The sequence below is a fragment of the Apaloderma vittatum genome, unplaced genomic scaffold, assembly GCF_000703405.1.
Source record: "Apaloderma vittatum isolate BGI_N311 unplaced genomic scaffold, ASM70340v1 scaffold14098, whole genome shotgun sequence".
Taxonomy (NCBI): Eukaryota; Metazoa; Chordata; class Aves; order Trogoniformes; family Trogonidae; genus Apaloderma; species Apaloderma vittatum.
The window spans coordinates 56,449-72,539 of record NW_009730359.1 but is presented as its reverse complement, the minus strand read 5'-3'; the positions used below and the strand labels follow the sequence as shown (position 1 = coordinate 72,539).

The 16,091-nt window shown below is 40.1% G+C and overlaps 1 protein-coding gene across 1 annotated transcript in view; it reads left to right on the top strand.

The window, feature by feature from the left end:
- Positions 1 to 15,696, top strand: part of LOC104277962 (receptor-type tyrosine-protein phosphatase N2-like) — a gene marked incomplete at its 5' end in the record, with an annotated part of 82,443 nt that extends 66,747 nt beyond the window's left edge. Inside the window, 2 exons of the mRNA XM_009874784.1 lie at positions 9,755 to 9,828; positions 14,913 to 15,696. Of these exons, the coding sequence (XP_009873086.1) occupies positions 9,755 to 9,828; positions 14,913 to 14,984 (146 nt within the window). The remainder of the gene's footprint in view (positions 1 to 9,754; positions 9,829 to 14,912) is intronic.
- Between the last annotated feature and the right edge of the window lie 395 nt (positions 15,697 to 16,091).

Genomic DNA, 16,091 nt, shown 5'->3' with positions numbered 1-16,091 from the left:
AGACTGATCAGACATGGGCTATTCCTTGGGAAAGGGAGCACGAAGGGGGGTCCCTATAGAGCTTTAGAAGACCCTGAAAGGAATGTATTGATGTCAGTAAGCAGCTTGAGATAGTGACTAATTTGAAAACAAGAGGTCATTGACTGAAACTAAGGAGGAGGCAAGCAGATAAGGAATTTGGGCGGCATTTTTTCACACAATGGGTAGGTTAGAATATGGAAAAGTGAAAAAGCTGGTCATAGAAGTACTGTGCTATTGGTCTGAGAAGCAGCTGGGCAAATGTTTGGAAAAGGAGGTTTATAGAGTGAAGAACTACTTTTTTTTTAAAGCTAATCTCATGCAGCAGTCCATGGAAGGATTTGAAGATAAGTGTTTAATTGACCAGAAGGTAGTCTTCTGGCTGCAAAGACTACAATGTATATTACCTAACTAAAGTGTAATTATTCCACAGCTTCTATAGCTGGACCAGTTTAGTCACTTTTAAGGGTAAACTTAGTTAAAGAATGAATCCATAATAGTTGTGTCTTTTATTCAGGTCACTCCACGTGCTGTGTTTTGAAAGCATTGCCACCTACATACAGGATAAAATTAAAGTAATGTAAAATGTAGTTCTTATAATTTAATAGATTCATGTGAGTGAGCAACTTCTGTGTCCCCTGTACAAAAAATCTCGCATTTTCCAAACTCCAACGTTTTTTAGAGCCAACTGAGGCACATTTTTGGAAATATAATTTTTTTCATTCAGCATCTTGTTCGTGTTTGATTCATCACATGGAGATGAACTGCCTTTTGGGTAATTCTCCAGTTTCTGGAAGAGATGCAAAAAGAAGCAAATTGTGTAGAACTCTATAGGAGCTGACACCAGGGAACACCTTTAAGTAGGCTGTAGCAGCAGATCCACAGTTCTTGCCAAGTATACACTTTGTGTCTGTGTGTGTGTGCATGTGTACTGGTATTTCTAGAGTGACCATGGGTGATTACGGGATATCTTACCCCATATGGAATATAACTCATTAACTTCTGCTTCTTGCAAGTAGTAATTTAGGCATATTCCTTTTACTTTAAACTTCTGGGGATGCTGGGGGGAAATCCAGATGTAAAAGAGAAACAATTCATACATGGTGTAGAGTGTGATGTAACATCATGCACAGTGGAAGTGAGGAAGGATTGGTCCTCAAATTAGCATCCATTTGCATTCAGTTACAGTGGGTGGTTTCTGCATGTTTTTTTTCTGCATTGACAAAGGATATTAGCTTGAAAGCTGACATGTCAGTAGTGAATTTCTGTCTGCAAAACCGTTGAAATCAGTGTAAGATTAGAAGCATTATTTTCCTGCAGCAGTTTTAAAAATATTAGGCTGTTCTTACATGTTCCATCTTCAGAATCACTTTCCTTTGGATTGTGTACTCACAAAGCCATGTCACTTACACTTACAGATTTATAACATACAGTTTCAAGTATTAATATAAAATGTGTAAACAATAACACATTAAGTAATTTATACTCTGTGTGTGTATGTCTGTCACAATAATTTTCATTACTTCATGTTTATTGTCTTAAGTATTTCCTCCTCTACTTATATGCTTGCTTTGCCCACTGAGTGTTTTGTTGTGGCTGATTTGTTTTGTGGGGTTTTTTTTAATAAAGGTAGTGAAATTTTAATTTGGTTTATTTTTCAGTGCATAGAAGCCCTTATGTATTTTGTCTGAAATTACAGAGAGTTCACAGATTCAGGTATATGCTGGATCCAGCCCTAACTGCATACACACATGGACACAGATTTTGTTCATCTCAGAGAGAGAATAAGCTTTTAATGAAAATGCTAGCCTGAATGTATTTATCTTTTTTGTTATCTTTAGCAGTGTGTCCCTCACTAGGTTTTTGCTGATGCTTTTCTCTTTCCATGAAAAGCATCAAATGATCCTCCTGGCCAATAGCAGAACTCCGGCAGCTACAGCAGCAGACATCTGGATAACTACAAATGAAAATTGCTTTTATTTTTGCAGTTTCTAGCTCTTGTTCAGCTCTCTTTTTTAACTCCAATATTTACAAGTGTTTTTATTTAATGGACACTCAGACAATGCAAGTTGAGGAAGAAAATATTCTTGTTTCTTTGCAGCAGAGGACTGTAAAAACAGCAGTTACGTGTACAGTGAATTTTCCACTTCCATGACCTTCCCTATACTATACTGCAACTGGTTCATCTTTTCATTGTGGCTCCATGTTGCTTTTTCTTCTTTCATTTCCATCAAAATTGCCAAACTGAGAGTGAGGGAAGAGGGGAGGGCAACAAGCACAGATCTCAAACACTATTAGATGTGGCAGATTCTAACATTCAGGAGCCCAAAACTGCAATGCAGAAACTCAACTCTTTTCAACCCAGGTTCGTTCCAGCAAACTTTAGCCATATGAAGCACCTAGCGTTGAGCATCTCACCTAACCTGATTGTCTGGGTCTACTCTGTCATCAATGGAGAATGATACACACCTCTGGGGGATAATTCTCAGGCAAATGAATTGCCCATCAGAGCTTCCCCTCTCTCTCTTAGCTGTTGGGAGAGGAGATGACTAACTCCGATTCGAACTTCAAGGATGGCTGGAGTAGATGAGATGAGGCTGGGCCTTGGAGACTAAGCTAGTTAGTAAATATTACCGGTATGCCATTAAAACTAATGGTCAGTGAAAAAGTGGTGTTACACTCCCCCTAGTTATGACCCTTTCTTCTTTAATCAGATTGAGTTTGCCCCTCATATGGTGTGATTAAATGTTTCACTGCAACATTAAGTACTCAGTGGGGCAAACACTCGCTGGAGCAGCTACGTGAGCCGTCCTTTAGAAGCTATCAGTGGGAAGCTGGAGGCATCTAGAGCTTTGAGGGCATTGCAGATCTATAGAGTATCTGTGCTGTGTCCAGTTAGCTTGGGCATTGGGAACAACGTAACTGTGACAGTGTAATAGTCCCTGGGTACTGATATACCCTCCTAAATCCCCAGATTTAGTCTCCACATTTCGCTATCTGCCCCCTTCCTGAAGCGGTGCTGAGCACAGAAAAAGCCCAGAAAATATTGTACTAAACCCAAGAAAGCCTGTTTGTCAGAGTCCTCATGCACGGAGGGAAAAAAGGCAGCACAAAGCCACTGTGCTCAAGTTTGCTTTGACCATGAAGCATCACTTTTAGGCATGAGTCATGCAGTCATCACCCAAACATGAAAAACAGTTGTATTCTTCCTAAACACAGACACGCTGTGATGAGGCAGCTCATTGTCCTTGCTGACACAGTATTTTTGCCCTTATTTTCTTTCTCACATGTATTTTTGCTATTTCATAACACTACAAGTGATTCTTTCATGGCGCTTCTGACTGCCTGTGAATCCTGCACTGTGTGTGACTGAGGCTAAAAGGCTGCCGATCAGCAGTGTCTTGAAAATATTAATTGGATCTTTTTCAGCTTCTAGCAAAAGCAGCGGAAAGAACTGTATTAGGGACTCTTCCTTCAAGATTTTAATAAGTCAGTTTTTAATCTGACCTAACAAGTTCCTTTGCCCTTCAAGGCCTAATTCAAAATCTATATTATATAATAAATATAAAAGGATGCATTAAGCAGGTAATATCTGACTAGAATGAAACTGAATACTTCCTACTGCAAAAAGCAAATGACTTGACAGGTCACTTTTGTATTCCTGTTAGTACTCTGTATTCTTTTTTTTTTTTTTTTTTCTGTTGATATGTTGAGATAAGTGCTTATTCCCACACAGATCATCATCATCTCCTGAAGGAGAAACAGTAACAGTGCTAGTAATCCACATTTACAACCGCTCAGCATAAGTCTTACATGGTATGGTCAGCTTTGTGATCACTTTATGTTCAAGGGGAACAGAAAGAGGGCTGAGAAAGGTGCAAAGGGTATTGGAAAAAAAAATAGAGTATCTACCTAGGTTCTCACCTCTCTAGTGTCCAAGTACCTTGTAATCATTAATGGATTTGCCTTCATAACAACTCACTAGGTAGGAAAAAGATGTTTCATTTTATAAAAGGTGGTGTGAAACAAAGGGTGAATTTAATGATTTAACCAAAGTGGTGCAGGAAGTCACAGTCTGGAAGAGAATTCAAACATATCTAAACATAGCAACCTAATGACCAAGCCATCCTTAAGGACTCACAGGAGCAAATTTATAGGCTTTCTGCAGAGTTATAATCTTATCTTTTTGAGGATATATGCTCATAGATCTGAAAGTTGTTCCCAGCTAGAAAAATCCTTTTTAATTTAAAATTTATGAGTGATATGTATTTGTGAAACATCACAAAGAAAACTCTTCAGTTTGGGTTATTTAAAAAGGAACCCCCCACAAATAACTGCTTTGATGCAGTATTTAAAGATCATTTTATTTTTATAAATACACAGAAAATTCAGAGCATCTAGAATCTAAAATATTCCTTTTAATACAGTCCTTTAATATAAAATTCTGTCAGTCTCACAGAATCTATGCTGCCCTTTTCTTTAGTAATGAATAAAATAGAACTTTTGACTTTGCTTTCAGTGCATGTTCAAGCCTATTATGTAAAAATAAAATCTCAAAGCTTGCCTTAATTAAGCCAAAATTATCGTACATTTACGTAACAAATGCTGATTGTTCTTATCACTGAAAAAAAAAACCTAGCATGTTTTCAGGTGCACGAGCTCTGTAGGTGCTGAACCTGAAAACCACTTTTTAATGATATACCTTCATTTTTTCTTCCCATCTGATATATTAGAAGATGTTACCCCTCGTGACAAACTTTGTCTGTCATATTCCTGCACCATCACAGTGACAGCAATGCTGTGGAAGGGATTATCCTCCACAGTGTTTCCCATGTGTCTTGCGCGTATCAAAATGGATCCCCTGCCATGTATATGGGGACAAGAAGAGAGGGAAGATTTCATTATTATAGTAATAAAACCAGAATTAGCTAATTCGTGATGATTTTAAATATTGAGAGCTGCTGCTGGTCACCTCATGGAACCTATTGCAGCTGAATTTGGCTAGCTTGTTGTTTAGTGCAGGTGGAAAAGGGAATTCAACTTTTACTTGTGTTTTCATGACATGCTGGATACTCCACTTATGCAACTGTCTTAAGGGCAAACATTTTAACCCCTTGAGGTCTGCTGATCAGGAGCACCAGCTGTTAAGTGCCAGCATGCATCCTGCATCCGTGCCTGCAGGGAGAGGAAGGGTTGCAAAGGATGTGACCCTAAACTTCAGAAACCGCTTCTCTCCTTGGGGGCAAAAATAACGTTCAGCTTGCATCTTCTCTCGTTTTCTTTTGGTTTATCCAGTTAATGTTCCTGATGTGGGTTGTTGTGCACTCACTGTGAATGCTTCAAGCTTTTAGGAAGATGATAGTTAATTACTGAAGTTAAAATCTGGCTTGTGCTGGCACGGAAGCACTTTCAGAGGTATTTACTCAGCCAGCTTGCTGAGCTGCTACGGGCAGGGGAAAGTAGTATCAAGCTTACCGTGAATTACTGCAAATACATGTTCTGTTTTAAAAAAACTGCACATTACACCGTCATTTTTCACACTTCTGGTATGCTTCCTCTTTTATCCCCTTCTTTATTTTTGCAAACCGATAGCACTGTTAAGCAGACAGGTACATATTGGTGAGGAGAAAAGATGGAAAATACTCTCTTTTTGGCGTATTTTGTGTATTTTTTTCCAGTTGTCAGTGCTCTCCTGCCTAGTATATTTAATCCTTTCTCTAGATTGTTATATGACAATAAATTGACGTCTCCATCTGTTACTGGCCTTCATAGTTTATTAGCGTGTGCAAAACACTTCCAATAATGGGATATCCTTGGAATCAGTGGATCAAGTTCTTCCAGCTTTTACTTTAAACCACTGTATCAAATTTAGCTTGTATGTGAGCGTTCCAGATAAGCAAAGTTTAAAATACCTTAGCAGCGAGTGGATATTTTGTGGTCATCTCAGTAAGAGCATGATTTGACCCTGATGTCCTTAGATGCAATATCCCTCTCTGCCAATGTCATGTAGCACATGCTGTATTTTTTGTCATCTGAAATAGCTCAAAAATCATAAAGAAAATGTTATGTGGTACTATAGAATGTTGTTCCATACACCTGTACTCTCAGATTAAACAGAAAGCCTCAGCGTGGCAAAGATGATGTTGAATTTGTGTCAGATTTCAACAAAATAATTCCAAAGAGAGTTGAAAGCTCACAGTCCAGTTAAACACTGAGCTTCTCTCACCTCTGAAGGCAGGTTGGGTTCAGAACTCTCTTTGTGCCTTGAAAATAATTTCCTTTGTCCATCTCCGTCACCAGAGAACTTTCTACAGACTGTCGCACACGTCAGTGCAAGTGTCTTGAATTTACCTAATATAACAGCAATCTTGCATACGTTTAAATAGAAAAAAGCCCTCATCACAAAATTAGATGTAATAGTGGACTAGCAAAACTCGCTAGTTTTAGACACAGTAAGGGAGTAGATGCAGAACATGTAGCAGTGGATGCGGAAGAGGAAGAAAGGTTTGCTGATGTAGAGAGAAAACAATTCACGCTGGTTTTGTCCTATGCCATTCATTTCATCCTTCTTCCTGTGAATTTTCTTGTTCCAAGATATTTTTCTTCCTAAACAGCTGCCCATCTTTACGGCACTGAAGTTTTGTTGATCAGCCTCTAGGCCCTGAGGTAGTTCCCGTCATCATAGTACGAGAGGCATTCAGAAATGAAAAAAAAGGGGTAGCAAACCAATCTTTGCCTCTGCCTCTCCTTGCCTCTAACCCTCTGGCCTCTCAACCAGACACGTGATTTGGGCAAAATCATACTTTGCTCTGCTTTTCCTTTAATTACCTTTGGCTGAGGATATCCAAAGTGCTTGTGGGTGATGTGCTGATCAAAACCCATGGGCTGAGGCAACACGAATCAGCAAAACCTGATGTTCCAGGGACTTGTACTGAAAAAACACTTCAAAACAAGCTCCCCTGTTGAGTACACTGCCCCACTAGGACTATTCTTATGTTCCAGTGCAAGCATATACTTTGCTGCTTTGCTAAAGCAGTATTCTCTGAATTGTTCATACTGTTAGGCATGTCACTCTGTTAATGATGATGAAAAAGCAAGCATCAGTTCACTAGTAAATGCCTGTAATCTGCATCACAGAAATGGAAGAATTAACTGTTTCAAAGGTAAGCTCAGAAGCCCGTCAGGCCATTAGAGTGTTATTAGGTATTGCCATGAATCTTTTCCTTTTTTGTCCTGAGGCTAGGGAATTTTCAAATATAGACTGTCCCTCACTGGAAGAAGGACGTACACACATCTGTGGGGATGCTCACATGTCACTCGAGCCTTCCAAGTCTACTAGGAGAATCTCTGGCTTCATCCTTGCAGCACACCTCAGAGGCCAGCTCAAGACTGTGGTTAACCTCATACATGGATGTCAGTATCTTAAATTTTTCTCATATCTTGATTTCTGAAAGAAAGAATTCTTCTTATGTTGTGCCAAGATGCTACTGGGACATTTTAATTCTTGGTAATCTCATGAGGCCCCAAGTAAGGCTGTAAAGCATATACAGGACTTACACAACTGTTTGCATGGACATCTGGAGTGGAACAGTAAAATCCCACCTAATGGCACATATGTGAGACTAAACATAGAAATGAGCTACTATGTCACACCAATGCTAGAGTTTACAAAGAGTGTAACTTTACTGATGCTTTCCAGATGAACTGCCACTGCAAAATCTGAAAAAGACTTAAGCTATAATTACTGTCACTGTTATCAGACTTCATAGTGTGTATTGCTTTGCTCTGCTGTAAGGAGGTTTGAGTTTTTTATTTTAAAATAAAACATTCTATGTTTTCAAAATCTGATCCCTGTAAATTCCTGTACAACAGGGGGAGAGGGATGGAAGCAAAAGCCATTCAGTGCCCCAACCCATGGTTATTAGAAAAAAATATCTGTCAGATCCTTTTTCTAAGTTGTCTCGTTATATCTACTGAATGAATTCATTCTATTTCTGATACAGTTGAAGAACATATTTTCATATATATGAAGAACATTCTTGTAGAGCTGATGTTATTTTTAAATATCTTCTCATATCTTATATCAAAGGAAACCAAATTAAATCATTCACTATTAGTTGCTTTTCTGATTTTTTTAGAAGATGATGCTAAGTTATAAAGTTGAGTTGGGTAAGTGAGGAGGTGCATGATGTTTACATTGACACGAACCTAATTACAGTTAGACTTAAGCCCCTAAATTACAAGAATTGTAGGAAGAGAGGCAGACATTGACCCCAATCCTCCAAACCCAGTCCTGGGAACTAAACAAGTATATGTTCTAGTTGTGTACAAGTTAGCTATTGCAGCAACAGTGCTTTTGGTGCCCACAAGTTAGGCAGAAACCACTGTGAATAGTTGGGGATATTTAAATATCTCCAGAGGGAAGTCCCAAACTGGAACATGCTGGGCCAGGAGATTCCTATAACCAGGCAATAGACAGCGGTTGTCATATTGCACATGAAAGGGCCACAGTCTTCTTCAGAGCACATCACTGAGAGTCCTTCAAAACAGAGCAGATTTCAGAATTGTAGCCGATCCCTGTCCTTGATAAACCATCTAATGATGAAAGTGTATGTAAAAAAGAGGAGAGACTTGAGGTTGGCATCTTTCTAAGCCTCAGAAGCTATGGACCCACGTGTGCCCTAGGAGTATGCATGGACAGCCAGGGCAGTAGGCAGTAGGGGAGGGGAGATGAGACAGTTAATTTGGGCTAGGGTGACCTGTCTGCCTGATGCTTTGGCACTGTGTGATGTTCTTGCAAGATGTGAGAGAGCCAAAGGCTATAGCTGAACTTGAAGGATTTCCAGCCAGGCTTCTGCTCTTGGCGTTCATACAGGAGGGACCAAAACCCTGATTTCCCTTTCAGTCCCTTCAAAAAACGTTAGACACTTAAGGAAAATGAGGAGAGTGGTCTTGAAACATCTTAAACTGAAGGAAGTTGAAGAAATCAGCATCTCCCCATCCCCTTTGGTTCTTCAGGCTCTGGGTTATTATGGAAAAGGTGAGAGGCACAAGGATTTGCTTTGCTCTCCACAGATGCTATCTTAAAAAAAACGCACCTCTGTTTGCACCAAGGAAGGGAGACAGTCCCACAGCAGTTAGGCTGTACGTGCCTGTTTTCTGCATCCTGGTGCTGCTGATCACTACACAGCAGCGGTGTGCAGACACTCAAAGTGTAACCTAAAGAAAATGCTGTAGATTTGCTGACTGAAACAGTGGTCATGCAGCAAGATGGTCTGGGAGGTCCTGAACTAGGAATGCACAGACTGTTTTTCCTGGATCTCAGCTGCAAGTGACAAAAGTTCACCTGAATTTTGTTTCCACAGCATAAATCTTCGTATGGTTCGGGCCCTTAATTCAGTACATTCTCTTAGAAGTGACAAAGGGGCACTGGGTGGCATTGTCATGATGGGCCCTTAGGTTCTGCAAAATATATTCTGCTCTGGGTGCAGAGACATTTTTAAGAATTTGTGTTTCTCTGGCTTTTCTTGAATTAATGTTAATAAAAGCTGCCCCAACCTCTTATTTTTCTATATGAACACAAAAATTGCAGCTGCCTGCCAAGTCTGCTGAGAGATGGATGTAATAATTTTCAATTGGACTGTTAGCCCAAAGGGAACCTGATAGCAAGAGATTGACAGATGCAGCATGGATTATCTTGTGCTCTGAACTCAGCCCAATTTGTGGTTTGTTGCAGGTGCTAAAGAGATTGATATTGCTGCTACCCTGGAGCACTTGAGGGACCAGAGACCAGGCATGGTCCAGACAAAGGTACTGTCAATAAATCCACTGGGATTTCAAATACATTAAAGGTCTTTCACAGTAGTTGTTTTCATGACAGAAGAGAGAGGGTATGACCTAATTTAACGCAGGTCGCTTGCTGATTACTCTGTTTGGCTCCCTACCAACTGAGGTTTATTTATGCTGAAGATTTATCTAGGTTACTTTCTTTGGTGTTTACTGCTCTTTCTTGTAACATCTTCAACATCTATCTTGATTACCATATATGAAGGGCAGTCAAAACAACAATCTATAGCCTACTAAGGAAAATGTGCATTTGAAAGAATGTTCTTGCTTTCATCCTGAAATATGGATTATTTTCTTAGAGTATCTGTGCTTAACTGTGCATGTAATATTTTTTTAAAGTTTCAACTTATTAAAGAATAGTAACTGCTGCATTTGAGGGTTTTTATGGAAAAAAAAAGTTTTAAATTAGAGGAAATACAGTTTTGTACAAAATCAAGTAATTTTTAGTACCATTGAATGGAAGAGCTTACATCACCCCTAAAGCCATATCCTTTATGGATGTGGCATGGTAACTATATTTCTATCCTTTGGGGAGGTAAGCATCTTACTCTGTAATTTCTGACAGCTCTAATAGTTTTGATATTTTTCCACAACGTAAAACTTTTAAAGATAGCTGATGTGTAGTCCTGTAAATTAGAAATCAAACTTTCTACTATTAACAATTTCAGTGATGTAGGAAATGGTATTTTGGGATATTTGCTGCAAGTTAAGAGTTGCAAATGCAACAATAAAGAAACTCATTCGTGGCATGGAGACTGAATAAATCTGTATATGACATTGTAAAATATCAAATTAGAATTATAGCCCCAAACTGAGCAAAAAGAGCAATGTGAAAGCATTCTGGCTTGGCCAGGCTGGAACTGATAGGAAATTCTGCAGCATTTAGGGAGTTGAAATTGCTGAGGGCAAAGGTGAAATAAATGTGTGTTGCAGGAATCATTGGTTCATAACTTCTCTTGAATCTCTTCCTAATCATTTTATCTTCCCACTAATACTAGGAGAAGTGGTGCTGGAGAGCAGTTGGAAGGATGTTAATTATTATTTACCAATTAAGTGCCTGAAAAATAAAGATGAGGCAGTCAGAGCTAATTAATCTTTATCTGCAAGTAAGACATAAACTTGCACAAATCCTTCTTCTGCTTTGATTATTCAGACTGAGAAAAAAGTGCATATAATACAGAGTATCCAGTGTCACAGATATTTACTCTGAGGGAGGATGCAAGTCCTTAACTACTCTGTAAATGCATCCAAAATATATGACAGTTCTGTAGAAATATAGAGCTCACATTCCCTCTCAGAGCAGAGAAATTACAGCTTGTTGCCTTCAACAAAAGAAAAAACATGTCTGCAGAACCAAAGAATGAGGTTATGCTAACAATTTCTCTTACTTAGCTCAGAAATAGTTACCCGAGTCCCATGAAAACGTCACTCAAGACGTTTTTCCCCTCCAAACATTTATCTGGAATAGCTCCAGAAAAGAAATATATCCTATGTTTTCATCCTGGATGAAATATTTTCTCAGGATATTGCTTATCTCTCCTCTTGCTCCTTCTTCCATCATTGTCATTTTCTCAAAACCACCCAAATCACTTATTCAAGCTAATGTCTTGCAAATTATAAATATCTGGTTACATGCTAGCAATGCATGATCCCCAGAGAATTTTTCCAATGGATTTAAACAAACCCCTGTGCTTTCGCAACTGAATACAAATGAGGAATATTAGACCCTTGCAGTAATTTAAAACGATGGATTAAAAGTCAGGTTAGAAATGCCAATTACAGAATATCCCTAGGCAAAATAAACACCAACTTACTTCAGCAATATTATTGTGTTTCCAGCAGGCAGCGCTCCACATTTTCAATAAGCATGTGAAAGATTTGTTTGCAACATTTTGTCTTCTGGAAGGAATCTTTAATTCAAAAGCACTGTATATAATAAATGGTAATGAAATTATCATAACGACATTCTGCATTTCTGTGAAGCATAATAGGGGGTTTGTGGTTTTATTTTTTTTCAGAGGAATCATAAAATAGAGTTTATATGCCACGTGTGAGAGGAAAAAGTAATAAAGGAGGAAGTGTATTCTCTGTGATGGAGAAAATATATATTTACTTTTTTTCTCTCTCCTATATATTTCCTCTCATAATCTGTAATATTTAGCCAAGATTCTTTATTGTGTCGTAAATACTACATGTACTCGGTATGTTTTTCTTGGAATTTATATTTGTAGACCTAATGAAATATAGCGTATTACTTTTTCCTAAATATATTCTTGTCACCTCTAGATTACAGGGGGATTGATGGCACTAAATGCCTGTCCATCTCTGCTTTCTAGGCAAAGCTAGATGTTAAAATTCACCTCTGGTCAATCTTGGAAATGCAAATAGCATATGTGAATGAGAGTACAGCTGCACAAAAAACAAACTGAGGTCCTTTTAAAAATTATTGAAATTAATTTTCTCTACCTGTGGTTGTTCTCATGGAAAGGTGCGCAAGGTGCGTAAAGGCTTTTCTTACGCATCAATGGCAGCTGTACTATTGGTGCTTTGCCTGTGAGTATTACATAAAGGGAAGGAGGGGGAAGAGCTCAGCCGTGCTCTCCCAGAGAGACGTTGTCCTCACACATCTCGTGTCTGCTCTGCTGTGCCCTTTACTGCAGCATTTCACCAGCAGTTTTGAGCTCTGGCTGTAAAGATTGTGGTAGTTTAAGGTCACACCTAACGTGACCTGGTGGTCTCCACTGAACTTGTCTCCAAAATCCATAGTGAGCTTTGGAGTTCATGTTGATCAGTGCGCGGTCCTTGGGCGAGGCAGATACTTTTCCTCAGGTGAAGCGATGATGCCCCACGCTCACATGAGGGGAACCCTCCATGAGGGGTAAAGGCACTTTTAGGTCAGATGGTCTCCAGCCTGACAGATCTTCGCAATAAGATGAATACATCTCAGGCCAACAAGGTTAAAGGGCAGATTTGCTTAGTGAGTAATTTTAGAGTAATAAAAGTTATTTTCAGCAATGGGACTTATATTAAAGCACTGTAGTCCTCGATCTTACGAGCTTCTCCTGGCTGTAAAATACTCAGATGAAGCCTTATTAGTTAGGTAGCCTTATTACCATGGGCAGCTTCCCTTCCACACTGATGCACACCACTTATAAGAGACATCTGCACATCTCTGGAACTTGTCAACCCCAGTGTGCTCAGATCAGCCTCTTCTGTTGCTGCTCTGCCCGTGCTCCAAGGACTGGCAGTGATGGGGCCCGGCTGTCCCGCTCACAGCTGAGAACCGGCATCCCAGGAGAACCTGCCTTGCCCCTCTCCTGCCAGATCCTGCACAAGGGTCTCCCACCCAGCCCAGGCTGCTCCACAGGTCTCTCACCTCACAGGGCTGCGCTCCAGTGGTTGCTGGCTTTTCCTGCCAAGGCTCTTTTTCCCAGAGGCAAACTCTCCTCATGCATCAGCCCAAATTTCCTGAAGCTTTTTGATCTGGTACAAACACCTGGTTTGGTTCTGGCATGGCATGTCTGGATAAACACCCTCTCTGCCTCTGCTGCCCTACAGCTCCTCTCACATACTCGCTGTACTCCCGTTAAAATGCAGCTTATGTTCCTGGGTGGCCACCAGCATTTCTAGTATTTTCTTTAATTGCAGAGACCTTCGGGAGTGCAGGGAGGCATGGGCAGGCATATACATCATTTTCTGTGCCTAATGAGGATGAGTCGTACTCTTTAGGGTGAATTGGTGTCTGATTAAAAACTATTGGCTGCAGTCCAGCAAATGTAACACAGATGCCACTTTGACAGCACCAAGCAGCAAAATTCTTGAATGTCAGTGTCTCTGAGAAATTATTCTAAGTTTTGTTCTTTTTCTTCTCAGAAACGGTGCCCATCATTGCTTTGCTTCTTTCTGAGGTATCTCCATACAGACTATGACTCTGCTATGGGCTAGGACAAGCAGAGTCTTTTCTAATTGGAGACACAGATAGTATCCCAGCAGTGAGTTCAGAATGCTTTGCAGGGTGCATCACAGACCTCCATTCTAAAAGTTGGTTCTTCAGCAACTCTTGACCCTGGCTGGCTTCAACTACTGGAGTACTTCTAGAAAATCCAGAAACTTCTCCACAGTCCTTGTCTGGTATCCTTCATTTGCCTATGTTCTGGGTAAACTGCCCACATTTCTTTTTTCATCTGAAAAGTTGCAAGTGCCAAATCATCCTGTCAGATATTTCAGTAAGATACATTTCTGAGAAAAAGTACTTGCCTAGAAAATATAACACCTGTTAACCTTGAAGAAGTGAAACTCTGTTTTCCTTCTGTAGGACCACACATTTCAGGAGTGTGTTAGGGTTGCACTTGGAAGAGGAGGCCATTCATGGTTGTGTCCTTCACACCTCTGCCAGCCCAGCACAGAAGCCTGTTCATAATTTTGATTTTATGCCTGCAGTAAATTAATAGCAGAGAAAAGCCTTCCCAAGTATTTCTTAAATTGGAGTGGTCTAAACATCATTTGCTAATTTGTAGGTGCAGAAAGGCCATTAAAAAGGGAGGCTGAAAAAAACCAACAACAGATAAACCAAAAAGTAGATATTGTTCCAAATAATAGATGTAAGGTGAGAAGATATCCATTCTAGGTGATTGCAGCTAGAAGCAGACCTGAGAAAAGCAAAGGCTCTGCTTTGCAGCATCTCACCTTTCATATCTCAGTGGGGTTAACGAGTTTCCATCTCCATGTCAGGAAACGTCTGGTGATCAACTACACCCAAACCCTTCTGATCACGCAATTGCAATACATCATTGTGTTCCAATAGCTTAGTTTCTGCTACCAATATTTTTCTTCATTAAAGTGAGTCCAGCTTCAAGATGCTGTCAAACATGTTATATGGCATCAATAATCGCAGAACATTTTGTTCCTTTCCATTACAGTGTACAGTTCACACTGCATATTCATATTTTGAACAATGTCTTGAGGATGCTTGGCTGCAGAGTAGCACACCAGGCTTTTGGAAATTGTTTTGGTTTATTATTCAGAGTCTGCATTTGTTCTCTCCACAGGAGCAGTTTGAGTTTGCTTTGACAGCGGTTGCAGAGGAAGTGAATGCAATACTCAAGGCACTTCCCCAGTGAGAGGCTCAGTCTCCCGAAGGTTCCCGCAGGATCTGTCCCTTGTTTTCCTCATCCTCAGTCCCTGTGAATGTTCTTGGAAACCGTGACCTGACCTTAACTGTGTATCTTCTGTTGTAACCACGTAGTGATAGGGTCCTTACAAGCTCCTTTAGCTGGTAAAAGTTCAACAGTTAAAGTGTGTATTCTGTTTTTTGGGGTTTTAAACAAATTTTTTAAAGTACATTGAAGCCTCGGATTAAGTGACAGAACAATCCATCTAATGCCTTTCACATCCTCAAAGCCCTGAATGTCACACTTTGAAAGCACACATTCATGTTCTTAATAGCAAATATACAGTATTGTGGGTAATTAGTGCAGTCAATATAGTCTCAGAAAACAGTGTTCTGCTATATTTTGTAACTTCTCAAAGGCTGAAGAAGAGGGAGGGGCCTGAAGAGGATGGTGGTTGTTCCTGTACAATGCCCAGCTAGAGCATGAAGCAGTGCTGAGGGTGTGAGTAAACACAGGTCTAGGCTCTGGCAAAGAGAGCCTGCACCTTCTCATGCTGGGCTTTGGCAAGCAAATGTTTTCTTAACTGTTGTTTACTTTTCAGCTTTGTGCCACGAGTGGAAGAAAATCTGAACTCGAAGTACTAAATAGGGCTGCACAGTTGTTGCAACTGGGGAGAACAAGTTGGTCATGTAAATGAGAAACTGGAGGATAATGAGCACAAGTCTGGCCGTGTACCCACCACTGACGGTGTGGAAAAGGAGAGCGTGTGCTCACCTCAGGTGATAGGGAATGCCCCTCGGCAGTCAGGTAAATGTCCAGAGCTCTTACGGAAACAGATTGTTGATCTTATGGGATTACTGAGGAAGGAAATGGGACTCTCCTCTTTATATTTTTTGCATTTCCCGCTGTAAAATTTTGCTGTGCCATCCTTTCTAGTCAGGAAAATATATTTCTGTAAAAGCCTGGCTGAAGGAGAAATCTCCAGTCTGCATTTTATGATTCTCATGGAGTTTGTCTGATCCAGACAGTCATTGCACCTTTCTGCAGAGACTCTGCTTGCTCCTTGTTCTGAATGACACCTGTTTTAACTAACCATTAAGGGATAAAGAAGCACAC